Source organism: Aythya marila (assembly GCF_965140915.1).
Source record: "Aythya marila genome assembly, chromosome: 7".
Classification (NCBI taxonomy): Eukaryota; Metazoa; Chordata; class Aves; order Anseriformes; family Anatidae; genus Aythya; species Aythya marila.
This window is the reverse complement of record NC_139048.1, coordinates 14,667,579-14,695,543: the sequence shown is the minus strand read 5'-3', so window position 1 is coordinate 14,695,543 and position 27,965 is coordinate 14,667,579. Positions and strand designations below refer to the sequence as shown.

Sequence of the window (27,965 nt, the reverse complement as noted above, 5' to 3'; positions counted from 1 at the left end):
GACAGGGCCTCACTCGGGGAGAAATCACCTTTAATGCTGATATCCCCGTTGCAGTCAGCTTCTACAAAAACTACGGCCTGGCCTGTGCCCCCTGGGGGCTCGGCCCGAGCCTCCCTCACGGGGAGGACGGGTGAGCGCGGCGTGGAGCGGCCGTCCCCCCCCGGGGAGGGCTGCGGCGATGGTCAGCGTGTGCTGCGATGTGCGTGGCGCCGGGCACGGCACGAACGTGTCCTGGGGCCCTGAGCTGCACGTGGCACCCCCCCAAAAGCATCTTCTCCTGATGGCGGAGACCACGTCCGTGCAGCACCCGGCACCGAGGGGCTCCAGGCCTCGCGGGGATGGGGATGGGCAATGATGCTGAGGGCAGTTCGGGTCGGGCCGCCCCTCCCTGCGCTGCCGCAGGGAACGCTTCTCCCCTTTTCCTTCCTCCACCTCTTCCTCGGGACCAGATGCTACCAGGCAGCAGCTGGGCAAGGGCCCCGGGGCTGCTGTGAGCTGGTCCCTGCCGCCTGGGTGGTTCAGCTCCCCCAGGGGCTCATCCTTTCTCGCCTGGGGATGGGGCCTGCAGGGAGGGGCGGCGCGGGCAGGCGGGTGGGCAGCGAGCGAGTGCAGACCTGCTGCTGTTGGACGTGAGCCTCGCGGCGGGAGACCCCCATGCTGCAGACCTGGAAGACACACGGACAGCCTGCCCTGATGCCACTCGGTCCTGCGGCACCCCAACCGAGCTCAGTGGCATGGATGCAGACACGTTCCTATCTGTGAAAATACACAAGTTGGGGGTTCTGCTCTCTCCCCAACCTCTGCTCCATCCCTGAGGGTGGTTGGACCCTGTTGCTGCGTGCCCAGCCCCTGCTCCAGCCCCCAGCTGCATGTGCCTGCATGGGGCTGCCCTTACCCATGTCAGCTCTGAGTGGGTCTTTCTGCAGCCCTCCAACCCACATTGCTTCAACAACAGCAAACTTGATTTTCTCACTCTTAAAACCAAGCACCCTGCCCCTTGCTGGGGGAGGAATACCAGAAGGATGGCCAAGCTCTTACCTCTGGTCCACGTGGGCCTCCAGCACCGTGCTCCGGCCACGCTGCTGCTCAGGTGATGAGCGGGGCGAGGTTGGAGCTTTCCTCTGGCACCTTCTCACCTTCCGGAGACTGGCGCTGCCTGCGCCCACCTGCAGCAGTGGCACCAAGGGGGCTGGGGTGGGGGTGCCCCAGGGCTGGGGGCGAGGGTGCTCAGGGACAGGGGTGCAGGGGGTTGGGGGGGTGAGCCCTACGCGCTTCAGACCTGGGCAGAAGGGCGCTGAGCACCCCGGGGCGCTCCCTCCCCGGTCGGTCACTCACTCAGCGATCTCAGCAGCCTCTTGCCCAGGGTCTCCTCATTGCTGCTGGGAGAGGAGCCGGTCCCAGCCTCCCTGCCCGGGGACTCTGCCTCCAGCCCGGTGCCGCAGCACTCTCTGTCTGCAAGAGCCCAGCCTGGCTGCAGCGCCCTGGGGCAGCACATGGCCTCGCCACCCCCGGGCTCTGCCCCTGAACGGACTCACCCTGCTGCTTGCTGTCCTCGTGCTCAGGCAGCTCCTCCTGGATGAAGGGGATGGCCTCCATGCGCAGGCACACAGACTCGCTGGGACTGCGCTGCCCCTCGGGCCGGCTGCCTGCGGGGTCACGGGGCTGGTGAGGCTGCGGGGTGGCATGGTGGCAGGGATGGGGGCACAAGCACACGTGGCAGGCAAGGGGTGTCCGTGGGGTGACTCACACATGATGCTGTTCCTCTCGTTCAGGAGGGCGGTAGCATCCTCCTTGGGTGTCTGCGGGGTGCCCCGAGCAGTCGAAGCCTTGGTTGAGTCCCTGTCGAAGGCCTCCATGTCGGGGGACTGGGGCGAGCTGTCCATGCGGCTGGCCACCAGTGCGTTCTGGTACTGCTGCCGGGTGACCTGGGCACACAGAGACACGCTCGTGGCTCAGCTGGTTCTGCAGGCACCAAGATGCTCCCAGGGATGCAGGAAGGGCTGGGGTGGGACAGCCCAGCCCAGCCCAGCCGTACCTTGACAAACTGGACATCGCAGAGGATGTGCACGGAGTAGTCGGGAGTGTAGATGTTGTTGCTGCTGCTGTAGAGCTGCGTGGTGCTGCCCCCGTAGTCATTGTGCTCCCGATTTGGGGACTCGGAGCGGTTGAGCCCACTGCACCGCGAGGGTGACCGGTTCACTAGGGAGGGCCGGGGCGAGAAAGGATGAGAGGAAAACATTGTGCTGCCGAGCAGGCTTCTGCTGCTGGAGTGGGGCCAGGGGATCCCTGTCACCTCCAGAGGCTGTGCCCTTTGGCTCATCCCCCTTGGAGGAAGCCCTCATGGGGGTCCTCTCTGTCCTCTGCACACCAGGGCGCTGTGCTCCTGGGGCCACCCCACCGGCAGGCAGGCAGGCACGTGTCCCCGGTGCAGGGTGTCCTACCCGATGGGAGCAGGGCTGCAGAGGCCAGCTGGCCCGTCACTCACGTTGACCGATGGCCTCTGACACGCAGCGTGATGGATTTTGTCTGGCCGGTGATTTATTAGGGAACAAAGGCAGCTTGTTCCTTGCACGGGCAATGTCACCATTTTTTGTGCTGACTGTGCTGCTGGAACGCCCTTCTATTACCTGGCTTCCCGGAAAGCAAGCCGAGCAGGGCAGCGTGCACGCAGAGCTGTGCGTAACCGCGGTCAGCAGCAGCAAGCAGCCAGAAAACTCAGCACAAGCAGCACGTGCAGGAATTTAAACTTATGGAAACCGCCCAGCAAAAAAAACAAAACAAAACAACAAAAAAAAAAACAAGCCACCTCTGGCTCCCAGTTGCCCCCATCCCTTTCTTCATGGGCAGAGGGGGGTGAGGCACCCGTGCAGCTCCCCGTGCCCCTGGGCTGCCCGCTGTGGGGTGCTGCAGGGTCACCGGGAGCTCGGGAGGGCCTGGCACACGCAGGGACCCCTTCCCTGAGCCATGCACCATTACCTGGTGAGCCAGCCAGGGAGTCCCCTCTGCTGAAGGCGAAGGTACGGGACACCGAGACAGGCACTGCAAGAGACGGGTGGGGGGAAGGACGGGGCAGGCAAGGCACAAGGAGGTGGTAAGGAGAGGGACAGGCCAAGAGGAAAAATGAGGATGAGAATTGTGCCAGCAGCCCCAGGCTGGGCTCCCCTCACCCTCTCAGCTCCCACTCCTTACACCCCCTGGGGCTGTTCTGGGGGGAGGCACTCGCTGGCCCTGAGAACAGGGACACCGGGAGGGACACAGACCCCAGTGCTGTGAACAAGGTAAGGCTAGGCGGGACCAGCTCCTGCCAGGCTCTTTCTGCATGGTTACAGATCCCCCTGGAGCCACAGAGGAGGCAGAAAGCATCTTCTGCCCAGAAGCCCCATGCTGGCACCCTGCACGCTGCCTGTCCTCCACTGACTGGGCTCAGAGCAGGGCTGCAACACTCTGGCAGCCCTCTGCCAAATAGTTTTCAGCTACTTCCAAGCCAAAATCCACAGAAAGGTTGCCCCACAGCCTCCTCCTTCTGATCTCCTGCTCCTCCCCCAGTAACGCCTGGCTGTGTCCTCCCCTGGTCCCAAATTGCCTGCAAATAAATGTCCAAACAGTGGCAACAGCACCAGGCGCTGACAGAGCAACCTCAGCCAGCAGGGAGCAAAGGTCGGGGCGATAACACCGGCACTCGGTGCCCAACCCTCCCGTGCTGTGCCCCTGGTCCAGGCCAGCTCTCGCCTCACGCCTGCCCTGGCCGCTGACACCAAAGATAGCCAGGCAATAAAAAGGTTACGTAACCAGGGTTAATTAATAACAAGTGGTTAAATGCTGAAGGGTTCATGTCCGCATTCCCTGTTGTAACCCGCTACTCACGCTCACGTTTCTGTGGGGTTTGGTGCAAGCTCTGCACACCCATGCCTCTGCCCCTGCCTCCTGGCTCAGGGCACACACAAGAACCATGCTCATGTCCTGTGCCAGGTACAAGTGCTCCCTCCCTGCACCTCCCATCAGTCTGAATTCAGCGAGTTCTGACCCCGCAGCAGAGCCAGAGCTGCTGTTTTGGGGTGCGAGCCCATCGCCCCTCCAGCCGGAGAGGTGTGGGAGCCCCAGCCTCTCCCAAATACCTACGCAGGAAGGAGGACCCAGCCAGGCTGCCCACTTTCCGCACGTCGCTATCTGAAATGAGAGTTGAAGGCGCATGAGTCGCAGAGGAGGGGTCCCATGTACTATCCCACCCCGTAGCCACGTCCAGCTCCATCTCCCAGCCATGGAAGCGAGGGCAGGGCTGGAGGGGGCCCACGGAGCCCTTACCCGAGGAGACGATGGCCATGATGGCAGGGACGCCGTAGTAGGTGAACGCCCCGTTCTCAAACCGCAGCCCTTCCTTGCCAACCTCCACCTCCACTTTTCCCTGGAAGGAGGAGGGAAACGTGCTCAGACGGGGCCCCCCATGCCCGCACCCACTGCCCCACTGTGGGGTCCCTGCCACCCTACAAGAAGACGGGAATTTCTGCATCCTTTACAAACCCCAGAGCCAGCCCTGCTGCAGAAGCAGCCAAGAGCAAGGCGAGATGGGCCACCCCGTGCCACCACGCAGCAGGGGGCTCCCCGGCCCCTCTGCCCCCGCACCTGCAGGATGAGAACAAAGTAGTCGACAGGGCGGTTGCGCTGGTAGAGGTAATGCTCGGCAGCCTTCTTGTTCTTACGGTCGTACTTGAGCTCCTGGATGACGTTGGGGTGCTTGAGGAGCCGCAGCAGGATCTTCTCGGAGAGGTAGGGGGACTTGAAGGGCTCCACTTCTGCAGGGGAGGCACCACAGGCTGGCTCAGCGGGGCCAGGACTTTGTGGGGTGCTGGGAACTTGCCACCCACAGAGCTGAGCAGCCCCCTCCCCACAGCACCAGCACCCCCCTGCACAGGGGAGCCAGACACAGACCGTGCTGGCAGGGCAGAGAGAAGCCTGGGGTGGACCAGGCAAGCAGGAATTGTTGCTGGTGGTGGGAAGCTCAAATGAGGACCAGCTCAGGGGTGCCTGGTCCTGCTGCAGGGAGATGCAGGACCCCAAACACCCACTGCTGCGCATTGTGTCACGCATATCCCCTGGGGCAAGGTACCTGTCGCCATGAACCGATGTGTAGCCAGGAGGAGCTGGGGGGAGATCTTCACCTTCATCTCGCTGTCCGAGAGCCTGAAGATGGAGAAGTCCTGGGGTTTGCGGCCCCGGTGGGGCACACGCTCCTTTTTGCGGTTGTCCGCTGTGGGCAAAGAGTGGAAGTTACCCCCAGAGGCCAGCAGCACCCACGTGCAGAGCTCGTCTTGCTCATGCTGTGGTGGGGCTGGGGCAGCAGTGGGGTGGACAAATAGTGCTGGGCATCACGGCCCCAGGAGCAGCTCCCTGGTGAAACACACTTCTGTCTCGGGCATGAGTCTGATGTTGGTCTGTCTCAAGCACTCAAGACTCCCTAGCATTTGACTGGCATCTCTCCATCATTCTCGTCTTTCCCACCATGCCCATTAAGTGCTCTGGGGAAGGACCACAATTTGCTCTGGCCCATTTCCTTCCCATATATCTGTCTGTGGGCTCCCACCACCACAGTAGCTGCTCTGGGACACTAACTGTACAGATCCGTCTCATCCAGGATCTCGGACTTGATGATCTCCTCAATGACATCCTCCAGGGTGACAATGCCCATCACCTCGTAGAACGGGTCTCCTTCCCCTTCGTTGTTCACTCGCTGCACGATGGCCAGGTGGGACTTCCCTGCGGTGGGAGAGCAGAGCAGTGAGACCCCCACCCCGGGGGAGAGCACTGAGACCCCCACCCCATGTGAAGTATCCCCAGCACCGTGGGCTGGCAGGACAGGGCTGGGTGGGGTGCACAGCCACACCTTGAAGCAGTTCCCATCACCCAAACCCACCCCGGCTGTGCTAACCCCGGAGAAGGAGGAGAAGAAGAAGAAGGAGCCATCAGCCACTGTCAGGCTGATGCCTTGGGGGTGTCGCAGTAGTCTGCCCAGCTCTTCTTTGGGGCTGCTTGCCTTCTTTAATGAGCAAAACCCCCTGTTTAGCTCTTTGGCAGCCTCTTGTGCGTACGTTGTGCCAGCTGCATCTTGCTTACCCACTGCCTCGCTGGCACAAGACAGCTCTAATTGAGGAAGGAGACAGTGTCCTCCGACAGAAAGGTGAGCGTGTCCTTGGGCTCTACTGGTTTCCCTCGTCCTCCTGGTGTTTTCTCATTCTGTTGTTAATTATCTTTCCTACCAAATTGCCAGGAACAGCTCCCCCTCATCTTTCTATCCATCACTGTCTGGACCGATCCGAAAGTTTTTCTTAAAACGCAGGCAAAGCCTCCAGCTCAGCTGAACAGCAGCTGGTTTTAATGCAGAAATGCATATGTTTGTTTGCAGCTTTCAGCTCGGCTCCTGCCGAACTCTTGGGTGAACCATCTGGATGGGGAGGCTGAGCCCTTTTCAAGCAATTGGCTTGCAGCTGAACGTCTTTTCCAAACCCTGCCCTGACAGCACCCCGTTACCTTACACAGGCCAGGAGCAGGACCTGCCTTCAGCTGCAGGGATGGTGGCTCCTGCTCAGAAGCCACCATGTTTCTCAATCACAATTTCAGCTTCCTCGCTTGCCCTCAGTAAGCTGGCAGCTGTGCTGACACATTCTCAGGCTTCTTGCTTTTGGCATACTTTAAACATCACTATCTGCTTTCACATGTCCAGCTCTGCTCTCTGTAAGCAGTTTTGACTCGTTCAACTTCTCCCTTCCCTTATTGTCTGTTCTGATTTATGCTCCTGCTCAACAGCCTGACTAGAACCCAACTCCCAAGCCCTGCACGACTCCTGGGTTTCCAGCTCAGATGTCACCTCAGACCTGCCAGCTCTACTCACTGTGGCTCCCATACATTGCAGCAGTGCGCACAGGTTCTGGACCTCTTCTTTTCCTGAAAACACTAAAAATGTCCTTCATCAGTACCACATCCAACAATTTCCCCTCTGTTTCTTCTCTGTTTCCCTGGTGCTAGCCCTGCACAAAGCTACCGCTCCCATGGGCACTGCAGGGCCCTTGGGAATGCTGAAAACATCCTTTTTCCCCCCAGAGATGCAGAGCTGAGCTCCTTGAGCAGCAATGGTTACCTGAAAGGGGAGCACTTCCCTTGTACCTCTGCATCTGCTTCTCCCATTTACACCTGGGCCAGGGGACAGGACCACTATCTGGGTACAGGAATGCAATGTGGGTGGGCTCCTGCCTACTGCAGAGGTTCCTCCTCACCCGCTGGTGACTTCTGCATCCAGGGCAGCCTGGAGCCCCACCAAACGCGTCCTTCTGGGGAACATGCGACCTTCAAACAACCCTGCCCTGGATCCGAGGCGAGCAAACGCTATTTCTCAGACGAAGATCAGCACTATACATTTCTCACAGAAAAAAAGCTTGGGCATTTTCCACAGTATAAATTCCCTCCTCCTCATACCAAGCTTTTATTGCAAGATTTCAGAGAGCAGCTCGCTGCCTCCCACGCCTACAGAATTAGAAATGAGAACATAACATCACCACAAGTAGCACTGTTGTTCTTCCCATAAAGCTGGAGATGCATTTTACAAAACAAATCAATAGCCTCGGGGCACTGAGAATTTGGTACGTTCTGCTAGCCAGGCTATTTCCCTCACCTCACACAAGGGTTTGTGCACGTTGTCTGTGTGGCGGGTAATAAAGCAACTCGACTCGAGACTTAAAAAGCAAAAAGAAGCAGAGTTGGCTGCAGCACAGCAGCAACAGCTACGTTTCATCTCAGCAAAGTCCAACTTTTGAAAATGACTCCTTTGCCAAAACCCACTCCCAAACACTGGGGCCATCTGGTCTCCTACAAGTCCGCGGGTGAGCGAGGAGAGGGGAAAAGTTATTTCTTTTGGCCAAAAGCTTGTTGTTAATGACATTTACATGCAACCCAAAACCACCAAACCCTTACAAAAAGCTTAGGTGCTACTTAAAGGCAGTCAGAGAGTAATGGAGGCAATTCTTTTTTTGGCCAAACACCTACATCGACACTGTAATTTACTCTAGGGCGGCCACAGAGAAATGTGATCCCAGCCCCACGCTCACAGAGCAGCAAATCAGATTATTTAGAAATAACCTGGCACCACCGTGCTGGGAGGAGACCCAGGGCTTCACCACACTGGGGGCAGAGCCAGGAGGGCTGTTAGAGTGCTCAAGGGTTCTTTATTTTCACAGAAAATAAACACTCAGAGCCATGCTATAAACCCTCTGGTTTAGGTTTCCCGGCTAACACCCACACTAGAAGCAGAGCAGGTACCCAGAAGTGGAAAATGGCTGCAACTCCTGTGGCTGCTCCTGCCCCACAAGGAGAGCCCTGCTCTCAGCCCCTGCCCAGCCAGCTGATGCTGGTATCACAAAAATGACCCACACCTCCCTCCCAGCCAGACGGGAGCACTTCTCACTGCTTCTAGCTGCACCCACCTAGCCTCTGATTCCCCCCCGAGGACCCCGATACCACTTTCTAACTGCTGCCCCCACACCTGCTAGGTTCTGCATCTCCTCTCATCGCTTTTTTAAAAGTCCTTTCAGGAGGGCAGCAAGGTGTGCCAGCACTCTGGCTGGGGGTGCTGCTACATGTGGGGGTGTTTGCCTGGCTGTGGGCTGCTGTGCTTGGCCAGAGGACAGGCAGTGGCTGTTGGAGCAGGTATGAGGGCAGAAGTTGGGTCATGTTTTGAGGTGAAAGATGTGTCTGAGGGAAGGAGGGTGGTATGGGGATGCAGCTGAGGACAGCAGAGGGTGGCAGTCTCTTCTCCAGCACCACCCTGCAGGTCGGCTGCAGTGGGAGCACAATGAAGAGCGATAAATCACTTAAACAAAACAAGAAACTTGATCTAAACCAGCTTTAAGATCTGTAAAACTGATTCCAAAAACTGTGCTTTTGTAATTGTTGCTTGATAGCTCCAGCGAAATGAGTTATAAGGGCGAGCTGTTCCACCGCTAGCAGGCTGTCACATGCAAATTTTACAGGGAGATCACTGCTGCAAGAAAGCACTGGGAAACTCTTGAGAATCAAAGCCTTGGCTTGGCAAATGCTCGAACAAACGGACAATTAACTTTACTTGTGTGAATAGCTCCAGTGGCCTCGGCAGGACTGCTCTCACACAGGAAGTCTATAGGTGATTAAGTGTCTGCTCAGCACGGGATACAACTGTGCTGAATTCTTTATGAGCCACACGAAATCTGCTCTTCTCAAACAACAGCTTCTCTGAAAAGTTAATGCCTCAAAACGCAAAATTGCAGAGCTAATATAAAGAGCTGAAAGCTTCCGGAAGGAGCAAGTATCCGAACAGATATATAAAGCTTTTATACCCATTTTTAGGAGCCTTGGGTTTTGCTGGTACCTAAATGACCTTGGGCTCATAGATCCACCTCAAAGCATCCTCCCCAACGGGAGAATACAGTCTGAACACATGGAAATGCCTCTGCCTGTGGGAAAGAAAGTGCTGTTGGCTGCAAATATAGCCCACACTACTTCCTTATCATTTCTTTATGTAGGTGCTCTGCCAGAGGAATGTTGAAGATGCTTCAGTCATGTCTCTTGTTCCACGTGATGAGCGCTCTGAGTACGAAATTTATTTTTGTGAATTTTACTGTGAAGTCTAAAGCTGTTCCAATGAAATCAAGGTACAGGCACAAGCCACAAATAATTTACAGCTACAAAATGGAAAGCAAAAGAATAGTAATTGCTAAGTGAATTGGATTCAAGAAACAACTACAATGCAACTAAAATCTGCTCTCCGTGTGCTTCTCATCAGAGCTCTTCTCTAGGCTGGGGGTGCTGCCAGCAGCTCTGTGCCTCTCTGCAGACTTGTATCTGAACTAACTGGGGACTCTGAGCTGAAAACTTTGAGTGAGAGTGCTCTTGTGTCACCAGGCTCCTGCATCGAGTATAAAGCTACATGTCTGAGGAGCTGCTCCACGAGGCAACGCGTGTCTGCACCTAAGCACCAGGGAGATGCCCAGCAGGGCTGCAGGGTGCCTGGCTCTGTGGGGAATCAGCCCTATAAAAGGGGAAAACCACGAATCCTAACCTAATCCAGACTTCCTCAGGGATGAGAATTTCATCTGCTTGCTTCTGTCTTTGTTGGAGTACAAAAGCCTTTCTCAAACTCCGCTGTGGTGCTTTTCCTAATCCTAAGAAAAACTGGGGGAAAGAGGGGACATAAGCTATTTGGAGTAGTTGATGGCTTATGGCTGACAAAACAGATGAGGAGGGTAAGAGGGAGATTAGACCAGACACGGAGTCTCATCTTCCATCTGCTGTACAAGAGGGCTCTGGCCTCCTGGCTCTCAATCTGCCTGTCCACAAATGCTTTTCTTGCATGTTCCTTGCAGCTAGGGAAGCGTACAAGGGTGTTAAGACTCAAGCTAAAAACCCAAACATTTCCAAAAGGCTGATTGCAAAACTGTTTTCCATGGTGTCTGTAGCATGGAACACTTCATTCTTTCCCACAGCTCCCAAGAGGCCCAGAGGGCATTGGGCAGCTGGGTGCCTCTCCCGAGGACACAGCTCCCCTCTGGCCCTGCTGGATGCCTCCCCAGGGCAAACTGGTTTCGGGTTTGCTAGGGCGGGGTGTAGCAGCACAGCATTTCACACAATGAGACTTTGCATGGTGTTTTGGGGAAAACTGAAGTAATGTTTCAGGCAGAGACGCAGCGTGAGTCATTGAAACCATCTTTTGTGTATCAGCACCTCACCCACTCCCAGCCTGGCGATCGCTGCTCAGTGCACGTGGATGGGACGGGTCCTGGATGACAACGGGCTCCTCAGCTCGTACAACTGGCTGCAGAGGGTAGGGCTTCATCCCACCAGGATGTCCGAGACAGCAACAGTCCCACTCGCAAAAATCTCCTACAGGTTGGTTTAAAGCTCAGGCCAGATTTGTGCTCGTGGTGACTGTGGGCTCAGGAGGAGGGCAGTAAGAAAAGCAGCTGAAATGGGACCGGTCCCCACTCCTGGCAAGCCTGAGCACAGCACCTCTTCCAGCTACGTTCGATTTGTGGAAATCTATTAATAATAGAGGCTGTGGATTGTTTTTTAAGAGCAAAGCCAGACCCTAGGGCAAAATTGTCCTTGACAGAACAGGCTGTTTTCCCTGCTAAGCCAGGAAGCTTGCTTTTGGAGAACTGTCTTTTAGTGTCTTTTAAAAGACACCAAACCACTGAAGAATAATTTGAGTTGCATCTCAGTCTCTGGCCTACTGTAGAAAGATGACTGTAAGAGCAAATTTCCGCCGTTCCTCTGACAAGGGAAGGTTATTTGCTGAAAGGTACCACTTCTGAATATAGAAATACCCCCAGGAAATGTGCCAGCAGAATCCATAAATGACTTAATAGGCAGAGACCGTGACTTCCCAAAGGCACACAGGGAACAAGGCAGTGCACCTCAGGGAAGTGCTCCCCGTGGAGTTACACCAGAGACCACAGGGCTGGAGGTGCACCATGCATTGCTTTGGTTATCTTCTGGGGGTGGAGGGGAAGCAGACTGCATTGCATTGCCTGCAGCATTTCACACTGAATGTGTGCATAAACCTTTCCTCCTAGCTCAATTCTCCTCAGGTGAAGTTTATCTTACTGGGACCTCACCTGCCCCTCTACCTTGCCTTACTTTGTTAAATATGGTGAGGCAATTTTCCTGGTGTATGAGGTAACTCCTCCTGTGAGCCTAGAATAAAGCCAGGTACTCTGAGATGACTGAGGAGATCAAGCCAAAACCGCAAGCATTTCCTGCCATCAGCTGGAGCTGCCCCACGCTGCTGTAATGCCATTTTCCAACACAGCTTTAGCAGCTGACCTGTTCTCTCAGGCTGCGAGTTGAAGCCCAAGCTGTTCCTCTCGCAGGCCAGCTCTCCCCTCTGCTGCTGTTTGCAACCTTCTCTGGGTTTGTCCCAGTTCCCACCAGTGCCCCCAGTTTAACCATCCTTCTCCAGGAGGCAGGCATCAAAGGATGCCAGGAGCAAGCTTGTGAAAGAGCAGGTGGGAAGGGTTTGGCCACATCTCTGCTGTGATGGGGCAGGAGCTCACAGCTGCTCTTGGGCACTGCAACCACACCAGCTCCTCAGGTACTACTGAAGTGTGTGCTGCTGTTTTTATCTGGTTTACACGTTTTTGGAAATTGGATGCTCCAAAGGCCAGAAGTGCCCTTCCCCAGCCCCATGGCAGGGTAATTGCACCTGCCCCAAGCCCTGCTCGGGAAAAAGGGGGACTCTGGGACTCTGCTGTGTGTGGGTGAAACTTGAGGCAGACATCAGCGCATCTGAAGGGAATTGAGCTCAAACACAGTTATCTGTGGGCATACTAATCTAGTATACTAATTAGAAACTAATATAGGAAAACCTCAAACCCTGTTTGAAAACTAGAAAGGGGGAGAAAACTGATAATCTTCATAGCTAGGATAGCACAGTGAGAGAAAAATGCATCAGGTAAACAAGGCTAATGCAGCATGATAGCAGAGAGTAGGAGGGGAGAGAGAAAAGGGAAAGTGCTAACGGAGGTGTAAGCAAGAGTCACAAAGTGCTGTATTTAATCATACTCTGACATTTCCTGTAAGAACAAATGTTTGTGTACTATGGCAAGGAGCTCAGGCAGTGAAATTGAATGTTACTTACGCATTATGCAAAAAATGACATTATAGGCACAGTGCATGTGGCAGAACATTAATCACTAGCGAGACGCAGATCCTGAAGTATATACTGCTATCGAGGAAAGAAAGATACAAAACGTGATGGGTATTTTGTATAAACACTGCGATAACCCAAAGAAATAAAGGATACCAAAAGTGTTAATCACGGGAGAAGGAAAAGAAATCTAGAAGGGTCGCTCTAGAAGTTTGTCACGAACCTGGGGACCTGGTTAGCAATGCCCATCATTAGTGGAGACTTTAATTTCCTAGAAAGAGACCGGGCCTTATCAGTGGGAGCAGTTGCTGTCCTGCTGACACCTTGGATGTGTGAAGTGATGAATGCCTTCATTAACCACTCACTGAGCCAACAAGCAACGAACCTGCTCGCTAATTAGAGGTGTCACAGCAGACCTGGCCAGGGAAGGCAATCTCGATTGGATCAAGTGAGATATTTCAACACAATTCACATGGACACAGAAAATGAGACAGTGATTAAGATTCTTAATTACAAATGGGAAATCTTTATTTTCGAAATTAAATAGTCAAGTGAACTGGCCTGAGACAGCAGTGGATGTGACTGGAGGCAGCTGGGAGCGAACATCTGTGGTGGAGCAGGAGCTGAAGCAGGAGCCTGTGCTGAGAACTGGGAAATGAGAGTTTAGGAGAGGTTCAGGCCTGAGCTAGGGGTGGCTGGGGGTGGACATCTACAAATATGAGGTACTGGGGGTAAACAGGAGGTCTGCAAATAGCAGAAAGATTAATTGGAAGAGAACAGCAACACCCAGGGATAAGAAGACATGGGGGAAGAACTGGAATTGCTAAACACCAAGCTGAGTTAGGTTGTAAGGCCAAAAGCAAGACTTTTCAGTCATGTGATTTAAAGAAACACAAGGAGAAATGAGATTGGAACAGAAAGAAGTTCTAGGGACAGCTCTACATGAGTGCTGTAGCAAAATGCCCCAGAAGACCATGATGGCAAACAGATGTAGGGGAGGAAGAACCCGAACCAAATACTGAGAGTTTAATGGAGCAAGGCTGGAGAAGGCTGGAAAATCTTCATTTGGGATGAAGGCTAGTAGGGGGCAGCGGAAGGCTGGTAGCAAGGCTTGTTAGTGCGCCTGCCACTTGAGGGAGTGACACACACAAAACATCTTCAGCTAAGAGGAGGAGGGGGAAGGAGGATAAGCAAAGGGCAGGGAACTGAGCAACCACAAGTCCATTTATATAGATCTATTGATCCATAGGGTACCGGGCTGTAAAACAAATCTGGAAGGAAAAGTATTTGGATACATCAAAGGAAATCAGATAAAGTGCAGGGGAAGCTGATGAGGAGACTCTGCCCACCTCGTCTGATATCTTCGGTAACAGCTGACTCTCTAGGCAAGGCAGAGGCAGTAGGGATCTCACATGAACTTCAGTGACATTGTAGCATCATGCAGGAAAACAGAGTTAAGAAAGAATTGCAAGGCACGTGAGGAATTGGGAGGAGGAGACACTGCTGGTTGTGTTAAGAGAGGTATTGGGGGGAGTTCCTGCAACACATCAAGGTTGAACCCAGAGAGCAATCTTAATGCTTTTGCTCTCAGCCTTGTTATTAAAAACAGGGGTTTGCTGGTTTGCACCACATTGGGAGTCCCCAGTTATGCTGCGGGGCAGAGAGGTTGGGTGTTTTGTGCCACACAACACTCCTCTCCCTGCAATCCTTCTCGGTGCTGGGGGTGATGCTGTGCATCTCCGGAGAGGATGCTGACCTGCATGTAGCTGATGATTTTCCCAGTGTGCAGGAAACATCCTATCCCCCAGTGACCCCTAGCTCCAAAAACTAGCATGGGGATGACTCACAGAGAGGCTCTTCTGTATCTGGGATGGACCAGATTGGCCCTTCTCACATGATCAGCTCTGCTTGCAGCAGAGAGGCCACAGGCAGCCGGGGAGCCGAGTGTATCGTGCATTACATAACGCAGGATGTCACTGCTGCAGCCATTTCTTAAAGGTTCACGCACCGTGGTATGACGTACCGAACATCACGCAGCAAAGTGCTTCACAATTCCCAGTGGGGAAAAGAAAATGCGTGCTGTGTGTATTCTCAAGGTAGGGTTAATGAAACACAACTCTCAGCCTCCGCTGGAGCTGCTGGCAGCTGCTGCATTATTAATAGCATCGCAGCTGCAAAGAAAGTAGAGCTTGTTCTAAGGGTTTAGGCTTTTTTTTTTTCCTCCTTTTAACTACTTGCATGGAAATACTTTCTAGACCTGCTTCTCACTGCTAAGCTGAAAATGTGAGAGCTGAGTAATGAGATGCAATCTCCTGCCACAAACTCCCCCATGCAGACGAGAGCAGTGAGTGCTGCCCTGCCCAGGCAGAGATGCAGGGCAGGTGCTGTGCCCCATGCCAGCCCTGCTGTGACATCAGGCCCTGCGAGCCAGCCTCACCTGTGGGACAGCAGCCTCTGGGGCTGAAGGTTCTGACAGTATCCATTATCTCAGGCATGGCCAGCACCGCAGGCCCTCCATCCATCCACCCAGGGGCTGGTTCCCCAGGGGACACCAAGGTCACCGCCACAGCAGCACATGCAGGGCCCGACTCCCCCCAGCATCCCCGGTACCTGCCAGGTCCCACCACGAGGTGATGCAGGGTGGGCCATGGAGGGCTGCTGATCAGGGACCATGGGGGGTGCAGAGGTGGTGCAGGGCTGAGCCTCACCCTTCTTAAACTCCTCGAGCAGCGTGTCGAGGCGCGTGTCGTTGAAGACGCAGTGGAGCGGGCGGCGGTAGAAGCGGGTGACGGTCTGCAGCGGGGTGCAGTCGTCGGGGTCGACGAAGGCCAGGTCCTTGACGAAGAGCAGGTCGACGATGTTGTCGCGCCGGTCGCCCTCGTAGACGGGGATGCGGGTGTAGCCGGAGCGGAGGATCTCGGAGACGGTGGCGAAGTCGAGCACGGCGTCGGCACGGAGCATGAAGCAGTCGGCCAGCGGCGTCAGCACGTCCTCCACCACCTTGGTGCGCAGCTCCAGCGCGCCCTGCACCATGGCCAACTCCTCCCGCACCAGGTCGCCGTGGGGGCCGGCGGCGCGCAGCGTCTCCAGCAGCCGCTCCCGCGTGGAGAAGACGCTCAGCTCCTGCCGCAGCGCCCAGTCCAGCAGCCGGCTGAGCGGGTAGCAGAGGGGGAAGGCGGCCAGCATCAGCAGCCGGGTGAGGCACAGGGTGCGCGACGCGATGGCCAGCCCGTGCCGCGAGCACACCGAGTAGGGCAGCACCTCGCCGCCCAGGAAGACGGCGGCGGCGCACAGCAGCACCGGCAGCCAGGGCGCTCCCCGCGGCCCTCCGGCCGTCGCCGCCGGCCCTCCGCCGGGCAGCGAGGCGCAGAGCCAGCCGGCCAGCGCCGCGTTGGCCCCGGCCTGGCCCAGCAGCAGCGTGCACAGCAGGTAGGTGCCGCCGCCGCCGCGCACCGCCTGCACCCGCCGCGCCTGCTCCCGCTCGGCGGCCGAGCCGCTGTTGCGCAGGACGCGGAGCTCCAGCGGGTCCAGCGACAGCAGCGACAGCCGCAGCCCGCTGAACAGCGCCGACAGCCCCAGCAGCAGCAGGGCGCCCAGCGCCCGCAGCCAGCCGGCCTCGGGCAGCGGCAGCAGCCAGGCGCCCAGCGCGGGGGCTGCCGGCCGTACCCGCAGCAAGAAGCCCCCCGCCGCCCCGTGGTGCGCCCAGGCGCGCCCGTCCCAGGCGCACAGCGAGAAGAGCCGCCCGCCCGGCGCCGCCGCCGCCGCCTCGCCCTTGCGGGGCTCCCGCACCCGCACCTCGGCCAGCGCCGAGCCCGCCGCGCCCCCCGAGCGCAGCGGCCCCACCACCTCCACGTCCGAGGCCCAGGCGCTGCGCTCCCGGCACCGCTCCGCCGGGCCCCGCGCCCCCCCCGCCGCCGCCGCCCCCGCCGCCGCCTTGCCCCCCGGCGCCGCCGCCGCCTCCTCGATGAAGACCAGCCGCGGCTCCCGCTCGCCCGCCGGCCCGCGGCTGCCGTTGCCCTCGGGGGGCGGCTGGAAGTAGAGGCGCAGCAAGAAGCGGCTGCCCTCGGCCGCCTGCACCGCGCCGCCCTCCAGGGACACCCGGCCCGGCGCCGTGTCCTCGGGCCGCAGCCCCAGCAGCCAGGCGGCCCCGGCCGGCGGCCGCGGCGACAGCGAGAAGAAGAGCAGCAGCACGGCGCCACGGCTCCGGCCCCAGCCGCCGCCGCGCCCCGGGCCCGCCGCCGCCATGCCGCAGCGCCCGCCGCCGCACCGGGACTGCAGCGGGGAGCCGGCGCGGCACGGCACGGCGCGGCACGGCGCGGCACGGCGCGGCGCGGCGCGGCACACGTGGGCCGGGGGGCGGGCAGCCGCCGCGCCACGTGCGACCGGGAGCCGGCGGGAGGAGCCGCGCTGCGCGGAGCCCACGCGTGGCACGGGGAGGTTGGCACCGGCAGCCCCCCGCTCAGCCATCCCCGCTGCGGGCGGCCCCTGGCCCGGCTGTACCGGGGATGCCCCGGAGCGCAGCCCCGCTCCCGGAGCCGGGGGAGCCGGCTGGTGCGGGGCTGGGGGCTGGCTGCGCCCCCCCGGTGCTCAGCGGCTCAGTGTCCTCAGGAGAGCACGGTGGCCTTGCCGAGGGATTCGCAGCCGGCCTCCCCCTGCGGTCTGCTGAGGCCCGAGCGTCTTGCTTTTCAGCTTTCATCTCTCTTCTTCCTGTGGGAGGCATCGTTATTATTGGTTTTTAATGGGAGAACAGCTTTAAGTTTGTGGTCTTGCTAGGAAACAAATGTATTGCTCTGGAACAGACATTATTCTCGTGCCTAGACCTGATGGAGAGTGTGGTATGCAAAAGTGATTTATCAGCTTCAGAAGTATGTGCTGAATATCCCCCCCCCCATTTACTTAAGGGGTATTAACTCTTGCTAACAAGTCACCTAGTGCTGGAACTGTTGTGTCTTCCCTGGACCACCACCCAGGACAGCCTTGAAGCAGAGGCTCAGGAACTGGAAAGAGTCTTTTGCTTACATCTCTGACAGGCTCACTAATGGCAAAGCAAGAAGCTAGTCAGAAAACATCATGGAGTTCCCCCCAAATTATTATTATTCATTATTATTCCTCCCCACTCTGTCGTTCCAGGGAAGGCACCCAGATCCACAGTGACCCAAGACACAGCCTGCATCCTTCCACACCCTGCTCTAGGTCTGATGGAGAAGCTGAAGCCCAGACCACCTGCAAGAGACATTGCCCATGTTCCTGGTGCCAGGAGTGAGACTGGAGCAGAGACTGTGTGACATTAGCACGTCAGTGCTGGGGACCCCCCTTGGAGCCACAAGAGGCTTTTGCTGCCATGGACCTGCCCTGCAGCCCCACCACCAGCCCCTCTGCCTTCAGGCAGAGCCAGACAGCCCTGCCTTAGCTGGGCAGGGCCGAGTGAGGGATTTATAGGAGGTGGCTGGTGGGGTGAATCAGTGCTGACATTTAACAGCGCTGCCTCCTCCTCACACCCATGAAAATGGGCCACTTTGTGCGTCACTATGTCAGCAGGCACACAGGCATGAGGAGCTACCTGGGAGACCTGTGCTCCTTGCTGTGTTGGGAGAAACTCTCCCCCTCTGCATAAGAGGCAGCTAATTTATTTTTTATTTTTTTTCCCCAAATTGATTAATTCCCTGGGATTTCATGGGGGCTCTGTGCTGTTTCACGAGCTCTTGCTGGTTTTCCCTTTCTACCTCCCTAGCTCCAGTGGAGGAGCACCGTCTGGTGCTCTACTCGGGCATGACTTCCAGAGGTTAACTCGTAACCTCCTTTACCAGACCTTCCCCTGGGCTGAACTTGTACCACCCAAGGAACAGATCTCATAAATTGCCCTAAACAGTACCCAAAGGGACAGGGAGAAGTTCAGTCTGCTCCTGCCTTTCTGTGTGCGAGTGCTGGGGGTGAGCACATGGCTGCTCCGTCCCTATCATGGCCATGTGGGAACCGTTGTCTGACACTACCCCATATTTTTGCAACAGCAGGCTGTCACCAGCCCTGAAATGTCCAAAAACCTTATGCTGAGAATATCATAAAGACAATCTGGTTTTGTGCACCCCTGTCAGCGCTTTGTGTCAGCGTTTGGAAGCTAGGTACCTGTGTCAGTGGTTACTCATCCTTATTAACCTGCAGATTCCCGAGGGATTTCCCAGTGTAGGAACTGAAGGCTGCGAACTGCGGGGTTCCTTTTCTTTAGTTAAGTAGGTGCTTGGGAAGCGCTCTTGTCCGTAGTACCCTGGTCGCCGGAGATCCTCAGGCGGCAGGATGCACACCGCTGCTCTGGGCGAGCGCACGGAGCCGTGGCACTGCGGGAGGAGGAACCACAAGGTGGCAATCTCTCTCCGTGCTTCTACTGGCAAAATAACCCTGGGACGAAAAGTCTCGGGCAGTAACTCTGTAAGGCTGCAGAGGCGGTTGGTCACGTCTTGTATTTTCCATGTGCGCTGTCAGGTTTTCTCTTCCGTACGTTTCTCCCTTTAGGATGAAACTCTCAGGCTCGAAGAAGTGGCACTGGAGGCTGCTCTTTGGTAACTGCTCCATCCTTTGCCCCCAAGCGGGCAGCAGATGCAACTTGTTAGATCGTTAACTACCAAGACTGCTTGTGTGTGTGTTGGCAGAGCTACCGTGTGTGTTGGCGAGGTAGTTTCCTCCTTCACTGGCAGCACTGTCTGTGGCAGCTGCTTCTGAGTATTGCTAACCTCACATTACACCAATGCACGGTATAGTCGTGCCAGGATCCTGCTTCATGCAATGAGATGCCTCTGCGGGAGCAAAATAATCCTGGAGCTTGGACCAGGCAGTGACCTGCAGGCTGGGTTTTACATACGGTCTGGAGCAGCCTAGGAGGCAAGGGGACTGCAAAACTTTTGTGGCAAGAGCTCAACTCTGTGCAAAGATGTGGAGGAGAAAGAATGCTCGGTTCGGGGCAAAGCTGCCCTGGTCCTGCAGTCTCAAACACACCATCTGTTGCGATGAGCTGCATCTAGCTCAGGACATAGTTGTGTTCCTGCCAGATGTTAGCTTACATGTGCTCCATGTAAAAGTAAACTGGTGCGAAAGCTGTGGTCTGATGTGCTTTCAGTAGGATTTGACCTGCATAAGTGACGACGTGCTAGCCAGCCTCTCGCCGAGAGGATGCACTCCAGAAGTTGCAGGTGTGTGGCTGGAGCATGTTCAATGATTCAAGATAGGAAATATCTTCCAAAGCTCAAAATAAGACAAAACAAACTGAGCTTTAGCACATGCTCAATTGATTGAGTCTTTGGCAAAGTATGACATGAATTTCCAAGGCTCTCACTGAGGCCTGTCCTGGCTGCATCCTGCCTCTTGAGTCCTTCGGTGAGCACCATGTGGCTGCCCTCGTTTTCTTCGAACACTACAGTCTCCTCCTTTTACCTGTTCTCTGTTGTGACATTGCTGTTCAATTAGCAATAATGACCTTCTCCCTCTGCAGCTTCTGTGCCGCAGCTCTCAAGGTCCACGACCCCTGCCTGTGGGGATACCCCTGATCACAGCTGTCCTCCTCCAGCTCTGACAGTGCGGGTCCGGGAGGAGGAGGGAAGCATGGATATGGGGAGTTTGGTAAAGCCCCTTCAGATCAACTTGACTTTGAGGTCTGAAGTCAGAGTCCCAGAGGCTGCGGGCTGCAATTCGCTTCCTTCCTGGTGGAGGAGAGCCCAGGGGGTCTGGTGTCCGCTGGTCCTCCAGAAAGGGGCGAGGAGCCACTGGGGGACTGCTGGTGGGGATAGAAATGTTAGCAATTCCAAATCGTGATGGGAAACAGAAGGAGTAAAGAAAGGCTGGATTTTTTTTTCCTTTTTTTTTTTTTTTTTTTTACTTCCCCCCACAGAAAGTGGGAAGAAAACTAGCAAGCACAGAGCTGGCTTCTCATGGAACATGTCTGCAACATGATTGTCACTAATGCTCTGCAGCCAGCCGAGAGAAGATACTTTACCCAAGTAAGTGAAACAAGCACTGAGACGTGGGATATATGATAACTTCTGAAGCAGAAGGAATAAGACCCCAGGCAAAGGAGCTCCAATTTTTTCCTCTTTCTGAGGCTGTGGTGTTGAATTAACTCCTTTTCTCTGTGTCCTGGACATGGTTACTGCAGGCCTGCAGAGCTGTACCCAGCCTTCTGGATGTTGACATGTTAAGCGCTTGGTTTGCGATAACCAATTTTCCCCTGAAATGATACCAAAAGGTCTGCTGTTTTGATTTAAAGTGTTTTCCAAGTATTTTGGTTAATAGTTAAAGACAGTCCACTCCAAGAGAATCTAACTTGGGGAAGCCATGAAATTTAATTCATTTCGGCAACTTAAATATATAATCAGGGACATATGGTAATACTAAATACAGGGGGAAATGTCATTGTTCAAGTCAAATTTCTGCATTCAGTCAAAACCCAATAGTTGTAACATCAAACTGTACTTTCCATTGTACAGGAAATAAAGCATCATTTTTTCAAAGCAAATAGACATGCAATTGCATGCCTATTATATTGCTTATATTGCTTTATTTTTAGCTTTCGCCATGTTGCTGTTACTAAAGGGCTAACAGAAGGGAAACTGGAGAGAGAAGAAATGATACAACACCCAGATCCTGGTAGAAAGGACAAAGGAGATGCCTGGATACGTGCTCTTTCCTTGCAATTGTTTCTAGCTGAGAGGTTACTGTGCTAGGGACACCGCACCCCCCCTGCAACCTTCCCCCTTGTTTCTGCAGACCTGCCAGCATTGAAACAGTGCTGAGGTGAGGCTGTGTTGCCTCAAAGGCTGTGAAAATACTTCTCATTTCTCTTTGTCATTGTGCAACTTTTTTCTCCTGTCCCCTTGCTCCTAAGATGGGAGAAGGAACTATGTGGTTGTTGGTGGTCAGTGGGAAGGATGGGTTTGTACCAGAACCACGTGAAGGTGCAGGCAGACCATGCTCTTGCATGGCTGGATAACCCCAAAAAGATCCTCCAGATTATGTATTTCAGCCTGACATGTGATGCTTGCAGACCTTCCTCTCTCCACCACCACCTTAAAGAGGAGTAGGTCAGGAACTTAACTGTTGGTTTTGAAATTTGTATGTTGAAATTATTCCTTTTTCTGGATTTATTTTAGAGCTTTCACTGGAGAATGGAAACAGAGGGTCAGTCTGAGGTCTATCCAGCATCAGCCCATTTTCTCATGGCTCCCTTAGCATACCTCAGCACCTGCTGGCCTTCCGTCCTTGTTCTGTGGTGCTCATTTTTCCCATCTGATCCTCTTCATCTCCTGGGTTCTTCCTGGGCATCCACTGCTTCTACACTGCCAGCATTTCACTTTGCTTCTCCTTCTTCTACTTATGTGCTTTTCAGTCACAACCCGTAGTTCTCAGTGGCTCCTTCTCTTGCTCTCTAGCCATGAGTTCCACACTTTTCTTCTGTTTTCCCTTTGCAGACCACCAGTTTGGAGCTTTGACACAGCTGATTTTTCCCATCTCTGTAGCAGGGCAGTGTTCAGTTGTCCTGACAGAGCTGCAGACTCTGGTGGCAGAGATGTCATAATCAGACAGACACAGAGGACAGAGCTTTACAATTTTATAATTACCTGACAGATTCTGATTGTTTCTGCCTCCCTGACCCCAGCAGTGCCTCTGACTGGAGAGTGTTTTGGCTGCTGTTTCTTCCTCTGAGCTCCTTCTCCTCGTTGGTCTCTGCACACAGCCCCTTCCTCTTTTTTGTAATTGACTTGTTTGCTCCTCCAGCCTTGCACTTCATCCATCTTCCTATTTCCCCTCTCTGATCTACTCCTCATGTCCGCTTCCTTCATTTTTGCTGCTGGAATGTGAAGCATCTCTCCAGAAAAATATAAGGTCTCTGTGAACTTCTACCATCCCCCCTGTATTCCCTCTTCCTTCACCTCTATCATCTCCTCACAGATGGTGGGACAAATACTTGCTTGTGTTCATTCTCAGGCTTGTTAAATTGGCGTATTCTCCTCTTTTTCTTTCACATGAGGATGTGAAATGAGGATAATTCTACCCATTTCTCTGCTCCTCGGGGCTGGGCTCAGTTTGAGGAAAATGTTTATGAGGCTATTGTGATCTTTGGAGTGCTGCAGAGCTACGGGTCTCCTATTGTGTTTGTCCTCTATCTGCTTGGCTGTGACGAATTGCTGCCACATTTGCTTCTACTCAAGATATGAAAGACAAAAGCTAATTCGGACCCAGCCATTGATTAGCACAGGGATATTCATGGGTCTAAAGGGCATCTTCTGCCAAAAGGCAGTGTTACTTGTGGAGAAGATATTCCCAGTCATTACCCACTTTTTTTTTTCCTTTTTTTTGTTTTGTTTTGTTTCGTTTTGTTTTGTTTTTTCCTCCTTGCTGAAGAGGCACTGGGCAAAAGGGATTTCTGGCTGCTGGGCCCGGACAGCACCTGGTTCCACCACCTCCAGAGCAGTTCTCACAGCTTTGTGCAGTTGGTGCATCTCAGCTTTCAGGATCCTCGGAACACCTGTTGGAAGTCAGACACTTTGGGAGCTTGCTCGTTCTCTCCGGAGACAGATCTGCAGGGCTGAGGTACCCTGGGCTTGCCAGAGTATTCCTGAAACCATGCATCAAATTAGGCAGATGAAGGAAAAGAATAAAAACAATTTATTCTAGCAGGGAACATGGTACCAAGCTGTTCACAGAACTGGGAATAAAGTTAGAAATCAAGAAAAAAAAAAAAAAAGACTTCAGCAGCAGCTGCCTAAAATCCAACTTCAGTCCTTTTGTATCTCATGCATCTTTCTGTGGCATCTGTGTACCCCAGCCAGGGAGAGCCCGTGCACTGGTGCCTCTTTTTGGTTCCTGTCCTTTTTTTTTTTTTTTTTAATTTTATTTTTATGGGGCTCTTAATTAGGCAGCTACTGAGTCACTAATTAACTGTGCTGTGGCTAGATTTGGCAAAACGCAAAAAGATGGCATTGCCAAATGTGCTTTTCCTGCCCAGGTGGTGGGTTTTGATTGATGCTTTGCCTTTTGCACTTATGGAAGGAGGAAGCTCTCTCAGTAGGCTTGCTTTCCCTGTGCCGTCGCTCAGCTCCCTAGCCAGCCACTCGTCTTAGCCCAGACAGATGTTTTTGCTTGTTACAGAACTTCACAGAACACCTCCATTAAAGAGTAATGCACAGATACTGCATTAAATCAAGCAATTGTCTTCTGCCTGCTCGCTCAGGTTAGACATGATACATCAACACGCTAGAAAATTGTTTCAGCAGTGGAGTTCAGGCTGTGCAGCACCCACCTTTGGGCACTGGTAATTTTAGGAGGTTGCATTCCAGACATTAAGGCTCTTGTGGTGAAAATGATGGACACAGCGGTGCAGAAAGAGCAAAAACCTCAATAAAAAGAATCTGCTGTGCTGTTACGGGGTCTGATGACCACATTCATTGTCCTTGCTGTTCTCAGAAATTGTCTGGGGAAAACAAGTAAGTCAGGCCATGGTACAGGGCAGGCATTTAAGAGTCTGAAAAGAAAAGATATTTTGGTAAATTATCTATGGATCCCGTTCTTTACTTTCACTAGCTGAATTTTCTCCTTGCTGGCTTCTTTTAGAGCATCCATAACTCAGGTTTACTTGACAGCACTACAGAAACAGACGTGGCTGATATCTTGGGAATCAAAGACATGATGATTTTTTTTAAAAAAGGCTGTCTAGCTTGTTTTTATTCTTCCTAGCCTAATGGAGGTTTGTTTGGTACAGCACATCCTCTGATGATAATAACTTTCATCATTTATGAGCAGACGTTTATTTTCTAGCGAGCTAAAAATGTTCCTCCTAAGGAGGTTTTCCTATTTTCTTTTGGGTCGATGTATACAGCCAGAGATCCCGGTTTAATTTTTCTTCTTTATTTTTTTTTTCCTTTTTATTTATTTTTTTTTTCTGTCTGTATCAGCCCTGAAATCCAAAGAGGTTTCCTTTGCAGAAAGCCTTCAGCAACTGACCAGATCATTTACAACAAGCACTTTCTCAGGCAGTAGCTGTGGAAAAGTGAGGAAAAAAAAATGCAGTAACTACCTATGATAACAACGTTAAATGCACATTTAAGTGTTTGTGAGCTGTGACTGACTGAAAGGGTGCCAGACATTTTGCAAATATACACAAAAAGACAGGCCCCTGCTCTAATCGGCTTATAAATTAGAAGGAAAGTACATTGGCAAGAGCAGAAGAGATGATATGACATGCTTTAAATAGTTTATTGGGAGCTGGAGAATTGTTGTTTATTTGGTGATGTTGGGAAAATATTTAATGTGCTTTGGTTAAACTCTTTATAGAAATGCTTCTCCTCCCACAGTTTTCTTTCCCAATGACTATTCTGGAGATTAAAAACAGCAAGTTCAGAGTAGATGGAAAATTGAGAAATGTATTTCCAAATGGCCAAAACCGCGAGTAAATCTTTATAGATAGGGTTGTATTTATTTATTTTTTTTAATGCTAGCCAGGCTTTCTAAAGCAATTACCGTAATCCAAGAAAGGAGCAGCGCTTCGAGCCCGAGCCCCTCCGCCGCCAGCCGAGCCGCCCTCCCTCCCTCCCGGGCTACCGGAGGAACAACCGAGCCTCCTCCCTCGCCGGTAGCCGGGGCTGCCCCGGCTGCGGGCTCCCGGTGGGCTCCCGGAGGGCTCCCGGTGGGCTCCCGGCTGCCCGTGCCTCCGCCGGCCGCAGGTGAGCGGCGTCGGGAGGGCTTCGACGGCGAGCCCCCGGGCGGTGTGCGAGCCGCTGGCAGCCGCTGGCTTTGTGTGCTCTGCTGCTCCGTGCCGGCGGGGCCGGCCCCGCAGATAAACCACTTCCCAGCATCCGCAGCTTGCGTTCCGAGCGGGGAGTAAGTGCGGGGGACGCTTCGGAGTAAACACGTTTCCCCTCCGAAGCGGTTTGTTTGTAAGGGAAAAGGTTAAGCGGGGTAAATTGTTTTCTTTCTTGTCCTTCGCTGCATAACGGGTTCGCGTTTCGTTTTAAAACAGAGCCGTGCTTACCAGGAGGCAGGACACGAAATTTCGGCCTGCAACTGCAGTGCTTATTTGACCAACAAATGCCACCGGAGCTTTGCTGATGTCTTTTGATAATACGGAAAACCAAAACAAGATAAACAAACAAACCGAAAGATTAAAAACAAGGAAGCGCAAGGCGATGGTTCAGAAACTCGTGTCCCTCCTTGGCGGTGACCCCAAAACCGAGCAACTTCTGGAGGCTCCATGTCCCGGGTCGGTTAAGTGCTATTGAAAACTGAAGTTGTTTGCAGACGAACACAAATTTCCAAGCTTAAATTGCCTTCTTCCTGTCCCGGGATGCCAGGGCTTTGCACAGCTGAAATTGCACAGCCCTTTCCCCCGGATCCTCTTACTTCTATAGCGCTCGAGTCCCCGCTGCTCCGCGCCTGGCGCCGGGGCACCCTTTGCTGCTTTTTGTCACCGTGTGCGTGCCCGGAGGCCTCTCCCGGGCTGTTTTGGAGCCCGGCCGCGTTCACGGGGCCGTTCCACGACAAATCCCATTTTGTGCATTTCCCGTTAAGCCCCAGCGGAGCTTCCTGCCGGGGAACGGGGTGCGTGGGGGGATGCTTCATCCTTCCCCCCGCTACTTCTCAGCGCACGGGCACTCCGTGCTTCCTCCGTGGTCGCCCCCGGCTGTTTTTTCCCCGGGGCCCGGGACACCGGGAGCAGGCAGCCGTGTGTGCCCGGTGCCCTCGCACCGCTCGGCCCTGCCACCTCCGGACCCCCCGGCGCAGGGGTGGCCGCAGGTGGGTGCCGGCTCCCCCGGGCCGGGCCCGTGACCAGCAGATGGTGCTGCGGGCTCCAGCTGCGGGCGCCCCATCCCCGGGGGCGCGGGGCCCCGACGGCACCGGGAGCTCCGTGCGACCCGCACCGGGCCCGGCCCCTCTCCGCGGCACCGGGGCCCCGTGAACCACGCCGGCGGCGAAAGGCCCAGGTAGGGCGCGTTACGCGGCCCGAAGCTTGCCGGTTGCCGGTGTGCGGGAGCCCGGGGCTTGCCCGGGAACCGGCAGCCGGCAGGGCAGGATGCCCGCTTCGGACGGGCGCACCGAGAGATGAGGCATCGCCCCCCGGGCAGCTCGGCAGCCCCCTGCCCGGTACACCCAGCGCCGAAACCTCCACTGCGCACCGAGCCCGGGCCGTTCCGGCCCGGTTCTCGGCAGCGGCTCTCGCCCCGCCGCCCCGGTCCCGCACGGGCTGGCACCGGAGCAGGGAGCATCGGCGGTCCCGTCGAACCGCGCTGCAGTTTCGGCCGTCTCCGCACCGGGAGCATCTGCCGTGGGTCGGCCACCGGCGGGTCCAGAGGGCGGCCGGGGGCCCGATTCCCAGGGGCCCGGTTCCCCACGGCATCCGTGCGCCGGTCGAGCCGAGCCCGGATCTCCAGCACGGGGGCTCCGGGCTCCCGCCGCGCCCGTCGGGTCCCTCCAAACCGGCAGCGCTCGGCCCCGGTTGCCGCAGCCCCGCACGAACTCTCCCCGCGGCTGGTGCCTTTAGGGGTGACCGGTTCCCCTCTCCCCTACCCGGTCCGCCGCCGCTGCCTTACCTCCTGCTTACAGCGCTGGGCGGCTGCGCTCCGGTCCCGGTGCCGAGCTCTCCGGTGTCTCGGTGTCCCGGCTACGGCCCGGTTCTGCGCGCTCCGGGAGCTCCCGCGGCGGAAAGCGGCCGCCGGTGCGCGGCGGAGCCGGGGCAAAGCGAAAGCTCGGTGCTGGCGGCGTCTTGGCGGGCCGGCGGGCCCCGAGCCGAGGGGGTTAAACCAGGAGCCTCCCCTTACCTTCAAAAAGTTAAAAATGTCTGGAGCCTGCATCTCTTAAAGGGGCGGTGCTGGCTGCAAGGAGTCTTGGCACCGGCTGCGAGAAAGGCTGGTCAGGGGCGTGAGTTCCCCTCCACCAGCACCAAAACATTGCAAAAAAAGGCAGAGCGCCCCACACTTTAGATAAGGACAATTAGCCACCAGCGAGCCCCTGCAGACAGCGAGTTAATTAGGGGTTTCCTGCTCTCCGGCATGCCCTGTCCCAGCTCCTGCCCCCCCGGGCTCTTAGCCCTGATGGCACCTGGGCTGGCCCTCATGGCCACCTTCTCGCTGCCCTCCCAGGCCGGGGACAGGAGAGCGCTGCCGGTGGAGAAATCTCCAGGTGTGAAGGGAAGGACTCTCATTCTCCTTGATGTCAACACCAAGAGCCCTGTCAGGATAATCAGTGAGAATTTCCTCTCCCTGCAGCTGGACCCCTCCATCATTCATGATGGCTGGCTCGATTTCTTAAGGTAAGGCAGGAGCCC

General features: G+C 55.1%; 2 protein-coding genes across 9 annotated transcripts in view; one reads left to right on the top strand and one right to left on the bottom strand.

The window, feature by feature from the left end:
- Nucleotides 1-24: 24 nt before the first annotated feature.
- On the bottom strand, nt 25-27,623 carry CNNM1 (cyclin and CBS domain divalent metal cation transport mediator 1). Of its 7 annotated transcripts, XM_082765328.1 has the most exons (13): nt 15,373-17,203; nt 5,608-5,751; nt 5,105-5,245; nt 4,621-4,790; nt 4,303-4,402; nt 4,120-4,167; nt 2,977-3,039; nt 2,036-2,199; nt 1,748-1,925; nt 1,536-1,646; nt 1,336-1,452; nt 1,039-1,166; nt 25-665 (listed from the first exon to the last, which is right to left on the bottom strand). In XM_082765328.1, exons 1-12 carry the CDS (start codon nt 17,129-17,131, stop codon nt 1,087-1,089), a joined length of 3,075 nt encoding a protein of 1,024 aa, XP_082621454.1. In that variant the 5' UTR covers nt 17,132-17,203; the 3' UTR covers nt 25-665; nt 1,039-1,086. The 7 variants fall into 7 exon arrangements, with proteins under 7 accessions (XP_082621454.1, XP_082621449.1, XP_082621452.1 ...); XM_082765323.1 differs by lacking the exons at nt 25-665; nt 1,039-1,166; nt 1,336-1,452; ... (1 more) ...; nt 1,748-1,925; nt 2,036-2,199 and adding exons at nt 18,788-20,876; nt 21,883-22,202; nt 27,232-27,623 and having other exon boundaries at nt 2,317-3,039; nt 15,373-17,371; XM_082765326.1 differs by lacking the exons at nt 25-665; nt 1,039-1,166; nt 1,336-1,452; ... (1 more) ...; nt 1,748-1,925; nt 2,036-2,199 and adding exons at nt 18,788-20,423; nt 20,646-20,876; nt 21,883-23,510 and having other exon boundaries at nt 2,317-3,039; nt 15,373-17,371.
- HPSE2 (heparanase 2 (inactive)) overlaps nt 27,618-27,965 on the top strand; it is a 97,490-nt gene continuing 97,142 nt past the window's right edge. Inside the window, exon 1 of one of the 2 annotated variants that reach the window (XM_082765330.1) lies at nt 27,618-27,950. In XM_082765330.1, the coding sequence (XP_082621456.1) occupies nt 27,691-27,950 (260 nt within the window). In that variant the 5' untranslated portion in view covers nt 27,618-27,690. The remainder of the gene's footprint in view (nt 27,951-27,965) is intronic. The other variant, XM_082765329.1, reaches the window with a different exon arrangement.